The sequence below is a fragment of the Bombina bombina genome, chromosome 2 (assembly GCF_027579735.1).
Source record: "Bombina bombina isolate aBomBom1 chromosome 2, aBomBom1.pri, whole genome shotgun sequence".
Lineage (NCBI taxonomy): Eukaryota > Metazoa > Chordata > Amphibia > Anura > Bombinatoridae > Bombina > Bombina bombina.
Window position 1 is genome coordinate 407,277,957 of NC_069500.1, and position 18,978 is coordinate 407,296,934.

General features: G+C 36.6%; 1 protein-coding gene across 1 annotated transcript in view; it reads right to left on the reverse strand.

The window, feature by feature from the left end:
• The window catches only part of ZDHHC8 (zinc finger DHHC-type palmitoyltransferase 8), a 256,391-nt gene that overhangs the window by 34,079 nt on the left and 203,334 nt on the right, over positions 1-18,978 (reverse strand). The window contains exons 7-10 of the mRNA XM_053701898.1: positions 18,726-18,858; positions 15,285-15,402; positions 8,948-9,057; positions 5,555-6,588 (exon numbers count right to left, since the gene is read on the reverse strand). Of these exons, the coding sequence (XP_053557873.1) occupies positions 5,555-6,588; positions 8,948-9,057; positions 15,285-15,402; positions 18,726-18,858 (1,395 nt within the window). The remainder of the gene's footprint in view (positions 1-5,554; positions 6,589-8,947; positions 9,058-15,284; positions 15,403-18,725; positions 18,859-18,978) is intronic.

The following is an 18,978-nucleotide window of genomic DNA, read 5'->3' on the forward strand; positions in this document are numbered from 1 at the left end:
AAAGTTTAGCCGGGCTTGGATGTTTTAAAAAAAAAAAAAAAAAAAAAAAGGCTTCTGTCTTGCCACTCTACCCCATAGCCCAGACATATGAAGAATATGTGAGATTGTTGTCACATGTACCACACAGCTAGTACTTGGCAGATATTCCTGTAGCTCCTTTAATGTTGCTGTAGGCCTCTTGGCAGCCTCCCAGACCAGTTTTCTTCTCGTCTTTTCATCAATTTTGGAGGGACATACAGTTCTTGGTAATGCCACTGTTGCACCATATTTTCTTCACTCGATGATGATTGTCTTCACTGTGTTCCATGGTATATCTAATGCCTTGGAAATTCTTTTGTACCCTTCTCCTGACTGATACCTTTTAACAATGAGATCCCTCTGATGCTTTAGAAGCTCTCTGAGAACCATGGCTTTTGCTGTAGGTTGAGACTAAGAAAATGTCAGGAAAGACCTACTAGAACAGCAGAACTTTATTTGGGGTTAATTAGAGGCACTTTAAATGATGACAGGTGTACTGACTCTTATTTAACATGACTTTGAATGTGATTGCTTAATTCTGAACACAGCTACATCCCCAGTTACACACTTATGCAACCAGATTTTATTTTTTTATTTTTACTTCCGTCCACCTAGAAGTTTCAGTTTGTTTTTCAATCAAGTTGTACAGGTTATAGGTCACATTAAAGGTGGAAAAGTTTGGAAATGATTTATCTTTGTCTCATTTTTTTACATCACATACACCTGACATTTAACAGGGGTGTGTAGACTTTTTATATCCAAAATATATATATATATATATATATATATATATATATATATATATATATATATATATATATATATATATATATATATATATATATATATATATATATATATATATATATATATATACACAATGAACTTACTACACTATATTCTCTCCTCCTTGTTTATGTGAAAATACAGAGCATCTTCACCAGCAGTTTAAATACTGCAGCTGCTCAGAGAGCCTAAGGTGCTTGTACCCTCTGGTAATGAATCAGTTTGTTAATTGCTGACATGATACAAGCCCCACTGGTGCTCTGAGCAGCTGAAGTAATTAAAATGCTGGTGAACTGAGAATATCTAGCTATGCTTCACATGCACATACAGAGAGAAATGCTAACACTTAAACAGTAATAACCATTACTAGAAGCATTTTTGCCAATACATGTACATTGCAAATATGTTTCTATTCAAAGATGTAATTCATTTATGTGCATTTCAAATTTGACCGGAATGTCCCTTTAAGCAAAGAAAGAAAGGGCTTTTTTTAATTTAGATTCAGATAGAAGAGTGATAGAAACTGTGATATTGTCCTGCCAGAAGAACGCAACTGGGAGAAAAAAACAAACAAACAAAAAAAACAACAACAACAACAACAGGTCCTTCTCTGCTTTTTCTATAACAAATAATCATGTTTGTTTTCTGCTCTGGAGGGCCAGACTATAAAGAATCATTTGATTTATCTGTTATAAACAGACAACGAAAGAACTCATCTTGAAATGGGAAACATAAACTGACTTATTCAACTGCTTCAACTCCAAAACTAAAATAAAATAACATTCCTTCTTTAAATTTATATATATATATATATATATATATATATATATATATATATATATATATATATATATATATATATATAAAAAAATAATAGCCCATGTAATGTGCAAGATAGAGAGCTAAAAGAAGCCCAAGAAGTTCTCGTCTTCAGCAGATCCAAGAGGAACCCAAAAAAGAAACCAAACCTTTGTGTAGGAGGTCTGTCATAGTTAAGACTCGCAACCTATGATCCATGATAATCTCACCCTGCCCACAAAAGAGGGAGATTGTACTTTGGGGTTCAGTGAGGTACCTTCCGCACCTAGAGGACTTGTCAACATTTGAGTAATTCTTGTAAAAAGGAAAGACACTTGGAATAACAAAGAGAAACATTTTATGTTTAGGTGAGCCAACCAGGTGTATGGCAGTTGCACATAGCCACCAATTATCAGCTTGCTGCTCCAAGCAGAACTTTATATATTTAACCTATTTGTTGGGGTCAGAGAAACAGTAAGCATAGGTCAGTAATGCAAAAATGACGTTACAAACTAGGGCACGTAATGTTTCGCTTTAGAATGTTCTTTTAATCTAAGGCTGTTGAATTACAGCAGCTGAAGTAGGACTATTTCTTAAACCATGCTAGAGACCTACTTCAACCTTACAATTCAATCCATACTACCTAATGCTAGCTATTGCATTTACACAGCAGGAGTAGAAGGTAGCATGGAACAAGAATGCTGTCTTTTGCGGGAACAGTATGATCATGCTGCATGCGCACAATTCACCCTCAGCTTTAAGCAATACTGATCCAGTCACAGCAGACATACAAAACTGCTGTATAAACACTAACACAATGCAACGAGTGCCAATATAAACAGCAATCAATAGCTGCATCAATTACGAACATTGGCAGAGCAAGGAAGTCAAATCAGCAGGGATAAAATAGTGTTACGTTTTTAAAAAATCATCATAGCTCTATGTACAATATCTGTGTCTGACTCCTAAGTTTAAGATCACTTTATCAACCCATTCAATGCACAAACAAGGAAATGGTTGCAGTGAACCAACACTATGAACCTGCGTTTGTGGAACAGGACTGGACCATCTAAAAAAATCAGGTAATGATCAATTGGAAAATATCCCATGTGCAAATTTGCCTTTCCTGAATGACAAATGTTTCACAGGCTAACAAGGCAGCAGCATTTTATAGATCACTTGGGAGCAAAGCTAACTTGAGACTCTCCTGTTAAATGTGTAGTAAACCCATACAGAAGGTCAAGGGATGGCTGGACCATTATAGCAACATTAATCTGTACCAAGAGGAATCACACTCTTCTTTCTTCATCTGTAACAAACAAAAAGTAATAATAAAGAAATAAAGTCTTCTGGTTGGAGTAGAGCTACAGTCTACATTATCCACAAAAGGAAGAAACAGAATTAAAACCAAAAGGAATGGGAGGGAAATATATATAGGGGAAGGGGAGGCAGTCAAAGGGATAGAAAGGTTAAAACTGAAATGTGAATGGGTGCATTTAAATTTCAAACTGTAGCCTTTTTCAGTATACTTTCATTATCAAAAATGCTTCTAGTAAAAGTTTCTGTTTTTCAGTAACATGATACGCACATATGCTGTGAGGGCTCGTTCACCAGTATTCAAACACCACAGCTTCTCAGAGAGTCAGCAATGGCTTGTATGAGACAACATCTTCACATGCACAATACGCACGACCACGAATACTGGTGCATGAGACCTCACAGCATATGTGCGTATACCACTGAAAAACAGTAATAACCTACTAGAAGCATTTTTGCTAATGAAAGTATATTGAAAAATGCTTCTATTTAAAATTAAATGCACTTTTTGGACTTTCTATCCCTTTAAAGTATTCTAGGACTTACCAACTACAGCAAGAAGACATGAGTCTATATCATCTACCAGTACTCAACATAACAATCACAAGAGAAATCAGGGACACCAAACAAGGTAGCACGCCACTGTAGCTCTCTCACCAGTTATAACAAACAGCGCTCTGGGACAAAACTACAGACTACAAACTTACCACAAAACAGTCATTACTGACCCAAAGAAGCACACATCATAAGCTCATGCTGTGAAATGTGAAAACAAAAGGTTACACAGAGTACGTGTGACATTATGGAGTGTGGGGGGTTAATCGCTGTTCATATGATAGTTACATAGTTACAAGTCAGTAATTGTGAACGTTGAGTGACAACATTTATACAAAATAAAGTGTTAATATTTACCTGCTTTGATTTAAATGCATTCTATAGACCTTAACAAATATAATTAACATCTCCAAGAGCATTCATACTATAATAGTATAAAATCTACATAAAGTGGTACTCAGACATCTCCACTGATTTAGGAAAGCATAAAACTGCACAACATATATCACATTAATATATCTGATGTAGACCTAATGTGTTAATTAATATTTTAATCCAGGTTTTTATTATTAATATTTTTCTATCCAGTTTCTATTATTATTCGACAAAGAAAATACTACTTATTAAAAATACAAATTAGTAATTACAGTTGCTGAACCTATGTGGAGTAATGCTGATATTGTGAATCATAACAGTACACCTTAAAGACATCTGCCATGACATTGTTCTTGATCTATCCAGTGTTAGCCATTCCTAAACAAGACCCATAACTAGGGTATGAGAATATAACCCATTGGTGCCCCACAGCTTTATATCAATAGGCATAAATACATCTTGCAGGGAATAAGGGGTGGCGCATGATCTGGTAAATGCATCAGTGTATTAGACGGAGGTAAATCACGTGTCTAAAGAGGTATAGTTAATATACCACAGGACCTGGTTTACACAAAGACCTTTATTGAGAGCAGGGCATGCAGCAGCTTATCAGTGAAAGCTTTGTGGAACTACATACCTAACTAGACACCAAAAAGCACCATATAGTGTCAGGGTGTCTAGCAGAAAGAGGGTTCAACCCTACTCTTTGTGCTCCTGACAGAAAAGGGACCAAACCCATCCTCTGTGAATGTTAGTGTTAAATACTTGCTCTGTGTATTTTACTGGTAGAATGTAAATTTAAAGGGAAAGTCAAAATTAAACTTGCATGATTCAGATAGAGCTTGTCATTTTAAGACACTTTTAAATTCTCTTCTATTTTCAAATGTGCTTTGTTCTCTTAATATTCCTTGATAAAAAAATGAATATGCACATATCATACACTAGTGGGGAGCTGCTGCTAATTGGTGCCTGCACACATTTGTCTCTTGTGATTGGCTAAATAGATATTTTCAGCTTCCTGTCAGTAGTGCAATGCTGTCCCTTCAGCAATGGATAACAAGAGAATGAAAAAAAAAATTGATAAAAGAATTAAATTGGAAAGTTGTTTAAAGTTGTATGTTCTATCTGAAAAATATAAAATAAAATTTTGGAGTTTACTATCCCTTTAAATACCCACCCTATGTGGTGTCAAAAGAAATGTATCCGCTTTTTCGCATGTGTAGGTATTACTACTGGTTAAACTATAACTATTAAACTCCTGTCTTCTTTGTTACACCAGAATAAATAAGGCTTAATTCCTTTTATATTCTAGTGGCAAACAAATAGAATCCCTTAACTTGTTGGTATTACTGGTGAAAATGCTGTGCTCTGTGTATTATGTGTAGGAAGGCGTTAATATTCAGCAATGCTGTAAGAGATATAAATGAGGCAAATATGATACAACATTGCTAGCACTAATACAAATGTCCACAACAATCTAAACATTATTTGATATGGGAAGTATGAACATATGCCGTTTTTTTTTAAATAATGTGAAATTATTAACACACTGACCATATAGCTTTTAAAATATATTTAGAATATATTTCTAGTAAGATAGTAAATTCAGTAGACTTGACATGTTCTGAGTCACCTTTGTAGCACATTATGGCAAAGTGCAGAACCTTAGTAGAAAAAAACTAGAGCAATAATGTACACTTCTTACCTCTGAACTGGCATAGAAGGCCCTTCCACAAATTCCATGGTATTGAGAAATGTGACTGCCTTTGCTCCTCCATAGGATGGAGATCTAGGTATTCCAGAGGGTGATGAGGGAGCATGATGGCCAGGGGATTTGTATGATCCATTGCTAACCCTTGCTTGCAAGGGTTGGTGGCTTTGAATGTTGTTATTGGCTAGGTCAGCCTGCAAGGATGTGGTTGAAGTCCTAGGGGCTCGTGAGACTGCGCTAGACAGAGAGGACACAGATGACTGGAGGATGGGATTTCTAGAACTGAAGCTAGGGCCTCCTGCTAGCAGATTGTCCTTTGATCCATACCGGCCAACAGTGGCACGTGTGTTTTCTGAGAGGGAACTGACCTGTTGCAGGCTGTATGTGCTTGGAGTGTCATAAACCCCTGAGTCTGCAAATACAGAGTCTGTGTGAGATTGTAAGAGCTTCTCACGTTCCTCCATCTCCTTTCTCTCTTGTATGGAGGCCATAATGGATTTAGAGAGGTTGTCATAGCGCACAGGAGAGGGCTCCCGCTGGTGGGCAGCTGCCCTTGCCAAAACAGGGCTAAAACCTTGTGCAGGTTGACGTTCCCCACTTCGGAGGTGACACATCTTTGCAGACATGTATGGTGAGTGGTATCCCACAGATCCAGCAGTAGTATGTGGTGTACATTTACTAGCTGCTGGTGACATTGGGTTAAGCAAGCTGTCATAAGATAAGCTCCCATTGCGGTTAGACAAATTATTTGGTGAAAAGACACTCTTGTATGGAGCGGTGGTAGTTCCTTCAGATTTCACCATTTGAAGGGGCACTTTCTCAGATTCCCTACGACCAGAATTTTTTAAGCTCAGGGAACGGGAGTTAACAGTAAAAGTGTCAAGTTGCAAAGGGGAGGACTGATAGGACTTGTGGAGTGAGTTCTTCCGATATTCTGGTAGGTCCAGGTTTGGTTCAGACTGATAATCATGACTCCTACAATCTTCTTCAAGGAACACACTGTCCTTCAGACCCTCCTGCATAGCAATCTGAAATACAGAAAAAAAAAGAAATAAATCAGTTGCTTAATTACTTTGATACAAGACTGTGTCTATACAGCAACTGAATTTTTTTTTGTTCAAAAAGTTTCTGTACTGCAGGGTTTTTGCCTTTAAGATTTTATAGAAGACAAATTACATGTTGAAAACAATAACAGCAGAATAAATAAATGAAAAAAATACACGTGTACAACTTTACTTTTCTTAATATAAACAAATATTTGTATGTGATTATATCTACTTAAATATGATTATTCAAGATTTTCCTTACAATACATATCAATCCAAGTCTAATTTATAATCTTTATAATCTGTTCTTATAAAGACCCATACTTGATCTTCAAAACTGAGATATACATAAAATTATACACATCAGGTTAAGAGACTATTGCAGTTTAATTACTAAATAAATATAAATCAGACCATCCTAGTCCCGTGTTAATTACTAAAAAGAAATATTACGGTTACTTGTTCCCCGTAAGTTATAGTCAAATATAAGAGGAAGGAAAGAAAAAAAATATGAAAAATAAAATTTCCTCTCTGTCCCTCCCTCTACTCTTCCAAAAAGATCCATTGGCTTCTTGCTCTACATTCTAACATTAGAGTTATGAAAAGGATATAGAATTTGTTTTTGAAATCCCTTTTGTAGGGATAAAATACATTTCTCCCATTTCTGAATAAAACACATTTTTCCATCCGAGAGACAGCATCAACCTGTTCAATTATGACTTGATTACGGAGAGGATTAATCAAATTCCCCAAAGATGGCCCTTTCCAAGCAGTCAAAATAGTCATATTTATGAAACTTTGTTTTTTCCTTACACTTTATGCCATCAACTAAAAAAAAAAAAAAATCCTGAATTTTGAGAGTTATCCTTATTTGGTATAATCTGCCTAGCAAGGAATATTTAAAAAAAACAAACAAAAAAAAACTTCTAATCGTATAACACTACCATACACAGTGCAACACATTTGCATTACCTTGCCCACATTTCTTAAACAAATTCTCGGGATCTAAATTTTTTTAGTTATTCCGTCTAGCCGTAAATATACTATATAGATTAATTTAATTTGTGCTCCATGATAGTAAAAGTCCAGAGTAGTTTTCTTGAAACACTAGGACTTACCAGTGCTATAAATAAAAGGGGACTTTCAGTCATGAAGTATAAAAAAAAAAAAAACTTCATCCTGAAATTACCTTTATTTGCCCACGAGTTTATGGCAAGCTGAGCGTCTCCGGCCGCCCATTGAAGACCGCAATTTTTTCAATGAGGTGACATTTCCACCTCTTAACCAATAGCATTATTATTTGCATTATGCTGTAGGGCTATCACGCTATTGCCATAGATGTGGAAGTGTCACCTCATTGGGAAAATAGTGCTCAGCTCTGAATAAACTCGTGGGCAAATAAATGTACTTTCAGCATGAAGTTTTTTTTATACTTCATGACTGAAAGTCTCCTTTATTTATAGCATTGGTAACTTAGTATTTCAAAAATTCACTCATTTCTGTTCACTTTTTAAGTAGAATTATGCTTTTCACATTCATTATGTATTTATATAAACATGATATGGAAAAAATACCATTCCTAGACATGGAGTCATTACTCCAATTAAATTTTAATGGTTCAACCGATTTAAAAAAAAAAATAAAAAAATTTAAAAGCTATTTTTCCCTATTTATAAATTGAGAGAAATTTTCCAGCCCCAGTCTAACCAATTCTTGAAAATGTTTTGTTGTGAATTCCGCTATAAAATTGAGGGTGGCCCTGTATAGGAAAAAAAAATCTAAAATACAAGAATTTGAACCACTTATTTTGCACGGATCATGCCATGTTTTAATGGGTTCTTTTATGACACAATTTCTAAATTATTAAAGGTACATTATGAATTAATAAGGCAGACAAGGTGAAAGGATAAACGGTATGCTGCTTTATATCCAGATCTGTATAGTAATTATTTTTTAGAAATTCAGTCAAGCACAATTTTGATCAAAATCTGTTAAGTTTATTCCCTTTTGTTACTCCGTCTAGGTTTTTGTCCTTGCCAAAAAATCACTAGGCTCTTATTCAGGCACTGTATATCACACTTGCATAGGGGGAGTGGTGTGGCTTACATTAAATAAAACATTTTGGAGTCTACTCTCTCTTAGGAATAATTGCAATGAATAATTTATTATTGCTAAGGATGGTTTTACTAAAAATAAAATGTATTTCACAAGCAAATGGTTAAAGCATTGGAGATCCAATGGTAAATCCAAGAAGTCAAGAGTTTAAAACCTTAAAAAACAAAAAGGCATTAAAAACAAATCAGAACCCTGAACTCTCAAGAAATGTAGCATCCCAACTCACCTGCTCCGTGGCTGGGTGATAGTGCACTTTAGGGTTGGCGTTAAACGCTGGACGATACTTGTACATGGCTGGAGTAGGTGGGCTCATCATTTTTGGAGATAAACTACTGTCTAATATATAACAGGAAACAAACATTGTTACATTCAGATTATGGGAACATGCCCCTAATAGATAACTACTACAAGGGCTTTAAAGAAAGAAGCACATAAAAAGCATACTAGACAAGGAGCTATGTATGTTTTTCTTTTTAACTAAAGCTACCTTATTTGTAATCATTTTCTTCCAAAGAACACTTTAATAAGAATGAACACAACTATAATCCAGTATGTATCAACATCAAGAATACATACAAATTGCCTCATTACTGAATGCCTCCATACCTAGACACAGGATGGAGCAAACCACTAAAATTTACTGAGACAACGATGAAAAACATAATTTATGTAAGAACTTACCTGATAAATTCATTTCTTTCATATTAGCAAGAGTCCATGAGCTAGTGACGTATGGGATATACATTCCTACCAGGAGGGGCAAAGTTTCCCAAACCTCAAAATGCCTATAAATACACCCCTCACCACACCCACAAATCAGTTTAACGAATAGCCAAGAAGTGGGGTGATAAAAAAAAGTGCGAAAGCATATAAAATAAGGAATTGGAATAGTTGTGCTTTATACAAAAAAATCATAACCACCAAAAAGGGTGGGCCTCATGGACTCTTGCTAATATGAAAGAAATGAATTTATCAGGTAAGTTCTTACATAAATTATGTTTTCTTTCATGTAATTAGCAAGAGTCCATGAGCTAGTGACGTATGGGATAATGACTACCCAAGATGTGGATCTTCCACGCAAGAGTCACTAGAGAGGGAGGGATAAAATAAAGACAGCCAATTCCTGCTGAAAATAATCCACACCCAAAATAAAGTTTAATAAAAACATAAGCAGAAGATTCAAACTGAAACCGCTGCCTGAAGTACTTTTCTACCAAAAACTGCTTCAGAAGAAGAAAACACATCAAAATGGTAGAATTTAGTAAAAGTATGCAAAGAGGACCAAGTTGCTGCTTTGCAAATCTGATCAACCGAAGCCTCATTCCTAAACGCCCAGGAAGTAGAAACTGACCTAGTAGAATGAGCTGTAATCCTTTGAGGCGGAGTTTTACCCGACTCGACATAAGCATGGTGAATTAAGGATTTCAACCAAGATGCCAAAGAAATGGCAGAAGCTTTCTGACCTTTTCTAGAACCGGAAAAGATGACAAATAGACTAGAAGTCTTTCGGAAAGACTTAGTAGCCTCAACATAATATTTCAAAGCTCTAACAACATCCAAAGAATGCAACGATTTCTCCTTAGAATTCTTAGGATTAGGACATAATGAAGGAACCACAATTTCTTTACTAATGTTGTTGGAATTCACAACCTTAGGTAAAAATTCAAAAGAAGTTCGCAACACCGCCTTATCCTGATGAAAAATCAGAAAAGGAGACTCACAAGAAAGAGCAGGTAATTCAGAGACTCTTCTGGCAGAAGAGATGGCCAAAAGGAACAAAACTTTCCAAGAAAGTAATTTAATGTCCAAAGAATGCATGGGTTCAAAAGGAGGAGCTTGAAGAGCCCTCAGAACCAAATTCAAACTCCAAGGAGGAGAAATAGACTTAATGACAGGTTTTATACGAACCAAAGCTTGTACAAAACAATGAATATCAGGAAGATTAGCAATCTTTCTGTGAAAAAGAACAGAAAGAGCAGAGATTTGTCCTTTCAAGGAACTTGCGGACAAACCTTTATCTAAACCATCCTGAAGAAACTGTAAAATTCTCGGAATTCTAAAAGAATGCCAGGAAAAATGATGAGAAAGACACCAAGAAATATAAGTCTTCCAGACTCTATAATATATCTCTCTAGATACAGATTTACGAGCCTGTAACATAGTATTAATCACAGAGTCAGAGAAACCTCTGTGACCAAGAATCAAGCGTTCAATCTCCATACCTTTAAATTTAAGGATTTGAGATCCTGATGGAAGGAAGGACCTTGCGACAGAAGGTCTGGTCTTAACGGAAGAGTCCACGGCTGGCAAGAGGCCATCCAGACAAGATCCGCATACCAAAAACCTGTGAGGCCATGCTGGAGCTACCAGCAGAACAAACGAGCATTCCTTCAGAATCTTGGAGATTACTCTTGGAAGAAGAACTAGAGGCGGAAAGATATAGGCAGGATGATACTTCCAAGGAAGTGATAATGCATCCACTGCCTCCGCCTGAGGATCCCGGGATCTGGACAGATACCTGGGAAGTTTCTTGTTTAGATGAGAAGCCATCAGATCTATTTCTGGGAGTTCCCACATTTGAACAATCTGAAGAAATACCTCTGGGTGAAGAGACCATTCGCCCGGATGCAACGTTTGGCGACTGAGATAATCCGCTTCCCAATTGTCTATACCTGGGATATGAACCGCAGAGATTAGACAGGAGCTGGATTCCGCCCAAACCAGAATTCGAGATACTTCTTTCATAGCCAGAGGACTGTGAGTCCCTCCTTGATGATTGATGTATGCCACAGTTGTGACATTGTCTGTCTGAAAACAAATGAACGACTCTCTCTTCAGAAGAGGCCAAGACTGAAGAGCTCTGAAAATTGCACGGAGTTCCAAAATATTGATCGGTAATCTCACCTCCTGAGATTCCCAAACCCCTTGTGCCGTCAGAGACCCCCACACAGCTCCCCAACCTGTAAGACTTGCATCTGTTGAGATTATAGTCCAGGTCGGAAGAACAAAAGAAGCCCCCTGAATTAAACGATGGTGATCTGTCCACCACGTCAGAGAATGTCTGACAATCTGTTTTAAAGATATTAATTGAGATATCTTTGTGTAATCCCTGCACCATTGGTTCAGCATACAGAGCTGAAGAGGTCGCATGTGAAAACGAGCAAAGGGGATCGCGTCAGATGCAGCAGTCATAAGACCTAGAATTTCCATGCATAAGGCTACCGAAGGGAATGATTGTGACTGAAGGTTTTGACAAGCTGAAATCAATTTTAGACGTCTCTTGTCTGTCAAAGACAGAGTCATGGACACTGAATCTATCTGGAAACCCAAAAAGGTTACCCTTGACTGAGGAATCAATGAACTTTTTAGTGAATTGATCCTCCAACCATGATCTTGAAGAAACAACACAAGTCGATTCGTATGAGATTCTGCTAAATGTGAAGACTGAGCAAGTACCAAGATATCGTCCAAATAAGGAAATACCACAATACCCTGTTCTCTGATTACAGACAAAAGGGCACCGAGAACCTTTGTAAAAATTCTTGGAGCTGTAGCTAGGCCAAACGGCAGAGCCACAAACTGGTAAAGCTTGTCCAGGAAAGAGAATCTCAGGAACTGATAGTGAGCTGGATGAATCGGAATATGCAGATATGCATCCTGTAAATCTATTGTAGACATATAATGCCCTTGCTGAACAAAAGGCAAGATAGTCCTTACAGTTACCATTTTGAATGTTGGTATCCTTACATAACGATTTAATATTTTTAGATCCAGAACTGGTCTGAAGGAATTCTCCTTCTTTGGTACAATGAAGAGATTCGAATAAAACCCCAGCCCCTGTTCCAGAACTGGAACTGGCATAATTACTCCAGCCAACTCTAGATCTGAAACACATTTCAGAAATGCTTGAGCTTTCACTGGGTTTACTGGGACACGGGAAAGAAAAAATCTCTTTGCAGTAGGTCTTATCTTGAAACCAATTCTGTACCCTTCTGAAACCATGTTCTGAATCCAAAGATTGTGAACAGAATTGATCCAAATTTCTTTGAAAAAACGTAATCTGCCCCCTACCAGCTGAGCTGGAATGAGGGCCGCACCTTCATGTTGACTTAGAAGCTGGCTTTGCTTTTCTAGAAGGCTTGGATTTATTCCAGACTGGAGATGGTTTCCAAACTGAAACTGCTCCTGAGGATGAAGGATCAGGCTTTTGTTCTTTGTTGAAACGAAAGGAACGAAAACGATTATTAGCCCTGTTTTAACCTTTAGATTTTTTATCCTGTGGTAAAAAAGTTCCTTTCCCACCAGTAACAGTTGTGATAATAGAATCCAACTGAGAACCAAATAATTTATTACCCTGGAAAGAAAGGGAAAGTAGAGTCGGTTTAGAAGACATATCAGCATTCCAAGTTTTAAGCCATAAAGCTCTTCTAGCTAAAATAGCTAGAGACATAAACCTGACATCAACTCTGATAATATCAAAAATGGCATCACAGATAAAATTATTAGCATGTTGAAGAAGAAGAATAATATTATGAGAATCATGATCTGTTACTTGTTGCACTAAAGTTTCCAACCAAAAAGTTGAAGCTGCAGCAACATCAGCCAATGATATAGCAGGTCTAAGAAGATTACCTGAACACAGATAAGCTTTTCTTAGAAAGGATTCAATTTTCCTATCTAAAGGATCCTTAAAGGAAGTACCATCTGCCGTAGGAATAGTAGTACGTTTAGCAAGGGTAGAAATAGCCCCATCAACTTTAGGGATTTTGTCCCAAAACTCTAATCTGTCGGACGGTACAGGATATAATTGCTTAAAACATTTAGAAGGAGATCTAAAAACCTTGTCTAAACGTTTAGATTTAGTATCAAGAGGACGAGAATCCTCAATTTCTAATGCAATTAGGACTTCTTTAAGTAAAGAACGGATAAATTCCATTTTAAATAAATATGACGATTTATCAGCATCAACCTCTGAGACAGAATCCTCTGTATCAGAAGAATCATTAGAATCAGAATGATGATGTTCATTTAAAAATTAATCTGTATAAAGAGAAGTTTTAAAAGACTTTTTATGTTTACCAGAAGGAGGAATAACAGACATAGCCTTCTTAATGGATTCAGAAACAAAATCTCTTATGTTATCAGGAACACTCTGAACATTAGATGTTGATGGAACTGCAACAGGTAATGGTACTTTACTAAAGGAAATATTTTCTGCATTAACAAGTTTGTCATGACATTTAATACAAACAACAGCTGGAGGAACAACTACCAAAAGTTTACAGCAGATACACTTAGCTTTGGTAGTTCCAGCACCAGGCAGCGATTTTCCAGTAGTATCTTCTGACTCAGTTGCAACGTGGGACATCTTGCAATATGTAATAGAAAAAAACAACATATAAAGCAAAATTGATCAAATTCCTTAAATGACAGTTTCAGGAATGGGAAAAAATGCCAGTGAACAAGCTTCTAGCAACCAGAAGCAACAAAAGATGAGACTTAAATAAAGTGGAGACAAAATTGACGCCCACATTATTTGGCGCCTAAATGCTATTAGCGCCAAAAATGACGCCACATCCGGAACGCCGACATTTTTGGCGCGAAAGACGTCAAAAAATGACGCAACTTCCGGCGACACGTATGACGCCGGAAATAGAAAAAAATTTTCGCGCCAAGAATGACGCAATAAAATGAAGCATTTTCAGCCCCCGCGAGCCTAACAGCCCACAGGGAAAAAGTCAATTTTTAAGGTAAGTTAAAAAGGATATATTCAAATGCATTATCCCAAATATGAAACTGACTGTCTGAAATAAGGAAATGTTGAACATCCTGAGTCAAGGCAAATAAATGTTTGAATACATATATTTAGAACTTTATAAAAAAGTGCCCAACCATAGCTTTAGAGTGTCACAGAAAATAAGACTTACTTACCCCAGGACACTCATCTACATGTTGTAGAAAGCCAAACCAGTACTGAAACGAAAATCAGCAGAGGTAATGGTTGTAGAAAGCCAAACCAGTACTGAAACGAAAATCAGCAGAGGTAATGGTATAAATATAAGAGTATATCGTCGATCTGAAAAGGGAGGGTAAGAGATGAATCTCTACGACCGATAACAAAGAACCCATGAAATAGACCCCGTAGAAGGAGATCATTGAATTCAAACAGGCAATACTCTCCTCACATCCCTCTGACATTCACTGCACGCTGAGAGGAAAACCGGGCTCCAACCTGCTGCGGAGCGCATATCAACGTAGAATCTAGCACAAACTTGCTTCACCACCTCCATGGGAGGCAAAGTTTGTAAAAACTGATTTGTGGGTGTGGTGAGGGGTGTATTTATAGGCATTTTGAGGTTTGGGAAACTTTGCCCCTCCTGGTAGGAATGTATATCCCATACGTCACTAGCTCATGGACTCTTGCTAATTACATGAAAGAAACCACATTTGTAGGGAGAGTTCAAATTAAGTAATGGTGCATTTATTTATGGCATTGCACATTGTTTTTGCTTAAAAAAGCCATCCTCATTAGATCTTCACAATGCAATATTAGAATTATTTACCTTCACTGGTTCCTAGAGGCCCCTTCAAGTCAGAGTATTTTATAGAATCTCCTTTTGGGGGCAATGGTGGCTGCATATCCATCGATTTCTCATTCAAACCTTCCAAACTCCCCTTGGACTGAAAGAAAGGAGCAAACACCTTTTAAATTACCTTTTTTATGTTGTTTAACTATTCCCTTGCAAGAAGCCTTTAAAATCTGCTAGAGGATTAGAGCTATTTGGGAAAGCACAAATCTCAGTTGCTCTGTATACACATTAAACAGTTATCCCTTGCTGCTCTAATTAGCCAATATACCCAGAGTAATTCAAAGCTGAGACAAATATACTGTATGTTTATTTGACATAAAACTCCAAATAAAATAAACAAAAAATTGAGGAGGATCAGTCTAAACCTATAATGAAAAACTCTCATGTATCAACTACCCTCTGTTTTTCAGAATAAACATTTTTAAAATGGCAGCTATTTTTTTTTATCTAAAAAAATGTTTCTACTTGAACGTTATTAAATCCCTTAACATATGCTGGAGGGGCGAACTAGAACAGATATAAAGACAGCAATGGCAAAAGGAGTACACATAGAGGGAAAAAAAGATATTACAACAAAAATATTTATCATCACTGCAGGCAAGATATACACAAGACAAATATGATATATAATACATTTCTTTATTGCACGCATATAACTGGGTTTATCCCCTGAAAAGGGATTAAACCAGGGGCATATTTGCCTAGACAAACAAGGCACTTGCCTAGGGCAGCAGATTTGGGAAGGGGCAGCACTTTACGAGTCTCACTACATACACACACTGAACTACACACACGCACGCACACTTGAACATTTACTTTGGAAATGCCATTAAAAAAAAAAGGCATGTTACACCCTCACCAAAAAATATTATGGACAAAAAAAGACCTAAACCCAGGGCAGCAGAATTTTGAGTACCTAGGGCAGCACAAACCTTAATACGCCACTGGATTAAAGATGATTTTAGAGTGAAGCCCAGAGCAGCAATGCCATACTGGGAACAAGAACAACATCTGGTGAGCCAATGACAAGGGGCATATGTGTGTGTTGCCACCAATAACCAGCTAGCTGCCAAAAGTGCCATTGTTGAACATGAGCCAAACACCAAAAGTCATCTCAGTAAAAGGAGCTGTTAAATACATCTATCTAATTGCCACAAAGAAAGCAAGAAGTTCTAGAACACACACATTTAGTTCACTCACCATCCAGCCTATGCTGGAGTCTCTCTGATCACTTAGCTTGATCATTGCGATACAATGCATTAAACACATCATAAAGGTACTTTAATAAAAGTGATGAGACCTCTTGCTCTGCTTGGCATTATAGGAAAACAACTCCATACACTAGAACTCTGTGGCTACAACAGCCCCTCAGTATGTATTGACCTATATTAATATAATCAGCTATAGCATTCAAAGTTAATAGTTTTAAATGCAAAAAAAAAAAAAGACCCTAGCAGGGGTTAAATACAGTTATCTAGGGTAAAGTAAAAATTATATACTATACTGAAATAGAGCATCTACGTTTTCCATTAAATATGAGCAGCTCTGCATTTACACAACGTATGGGCCAAAGCATAACAAGGTAAAACAAGTATTATGGAACTGCTTAAATTGGGAAGTTTTCTAGAATATCTACTAAAAATAGTGTAAACAGTTTGGGTAAATGAGATGAAGTTCCTTCACACGTACTTTTAGGCTGCATCATTGTGCTGGCAAAATGGTATGGGATGAAAATCATTTACAGTTTTTTACAGTTTATCATATGGTTTTACAGTTTATCATATGGTTTTACAGTTTATCATATGGTTTAAGAGGCACTCCACTGGAACTTGATCAGCTCTTTTCACATATTTTTATTTGTGAGATTGAATGGGTTCATAAGTTCAGTATAATTGGGTATTACCTAGACCAGTTAGAGAGATAAACACATAGCTATATAAAGGTCTTTCACATCCTTTATTTATAATATATTGACTACAGCCAGCATGGCTGAAACCGGTCAGACTTTTTCTTGAAGCGCTCATATTTTCTATATGGAGTCTGCCTATTTTTGTATAATTTTTATCTTATCTAATAAAGCTTTTTCAGAATTTTATTAAGTGCTCCCATTTCTTGCTGGAATACTTTTTGGAACTCTTTTTCTCTTATTTCAATATTATGTTTGAAATTATAAGAGATTCTCTAGGTTAACCTTATCTGCATCTAGTCTAAGGTTATTGTTTCATCAGTATAATTTCTAATGCAAGGATAGAGGTCTGGTCCATCTTAACACATCTGGTTAATACTACAGCTTTAGGTTACGATGGGTGCTTTGATAGCTACAGGCCATACAGCTTGACTTATTCAAACTATTTTTCCATTCTGTTCTGTGAATAATCAAAGTCATAGCTTGACTTTCGTATCAATAATTAAGCGCTATTTATATTTAAATATTCAGTTTGTCTATTCCCCCCCCCCCCCCTTTGATGTGAGGGAGACCAACAGAGGGTAACCCTGGGAGAGGCAAATCCTATCAAAGTAATAGGGATGTTTATATGTTCGGGTCAGCTGAAAGGTAACATGCTGAGAATAGTTAGGGGATTATTGGGCCCTTGCAGTAGCAGCAAATTGAAGCAAATTGCATTGAAGTTCTATTGCAATGTCTTTTTTATGCAGCTTTTGATTATGCTATTCTACAGTATTTAATGGTCATACCTCAAGAGTGAAAGAAAATGCATTGTCTACCCCTTTTTTGGAAAGTTTCAAGTTTTTTGAACATTATTAACATAAAAACTACTGAGCGGATTTACTTCCAACTTGGCTTTTGAAATCTTTTAGATTAAAACCATTGTATTTCTACAAATAATGATTTTTAAGCTTCTAGAGCTCTCAACTCAAATAGCTAGTCTATACTTATTGACTAACCACATGATACTGATTTCAGGTCATTTTGCTTATATGGGTAATGAATATCTTTTAAATAGAGGATGAAGAAATCGGACAATCAGCAAATCTAAACTTTATGGGCAAGGTTTAAGCATAAACAATCTCCAGCAAATATTTACATATAAAGCTAATTAGTGAAGAGATTTAAATTTGATAGTTAAATGGATCAAATCATGTTGCTACCAATGGCTGAGAGCTACTGTATTTGCCAGTTATTGTCAGGGTCCGTTTGCCTGTGATTGCTCTAACAACTTGTAATTAATTAAAAAAAACAAATAGGAAGTAATAAATGAAATAAAAAGATATATTTTTCACATGAAAAAAAGCCAAGAAATACAAGGGTTCAAGTCTTCACCCTATAACTGAAAACTTCAACCAAATAAATTTCCTTGCTTGTGTTCATTAGAATGAGAACGTAAAACAATGGCATTAATATTTTTCTTAATTTGTTTCCCCTGAGTATAGATTATCTGTTTCTCAGGATGGTACCTTAGAGCGGTGCAAATTTGCTTGGATTCCATTATCACTAATCTTTACTGTAATTTGACGCTCTGAGACATCCGGTCGAATGAAAGGAGGCTTCACTGTGACCGGGGGTTTCTTCTTTGGTTCAACCACATATCTAAATTAAAAGAAAAAGGGAGAGAGAGGTTAATTCAACACAAACATGAAAAGGAGATCCAGTTAAGATTGACAACACTTCTGCAATCATTTGGGATGTGCAGAAGAAACAACCGACATG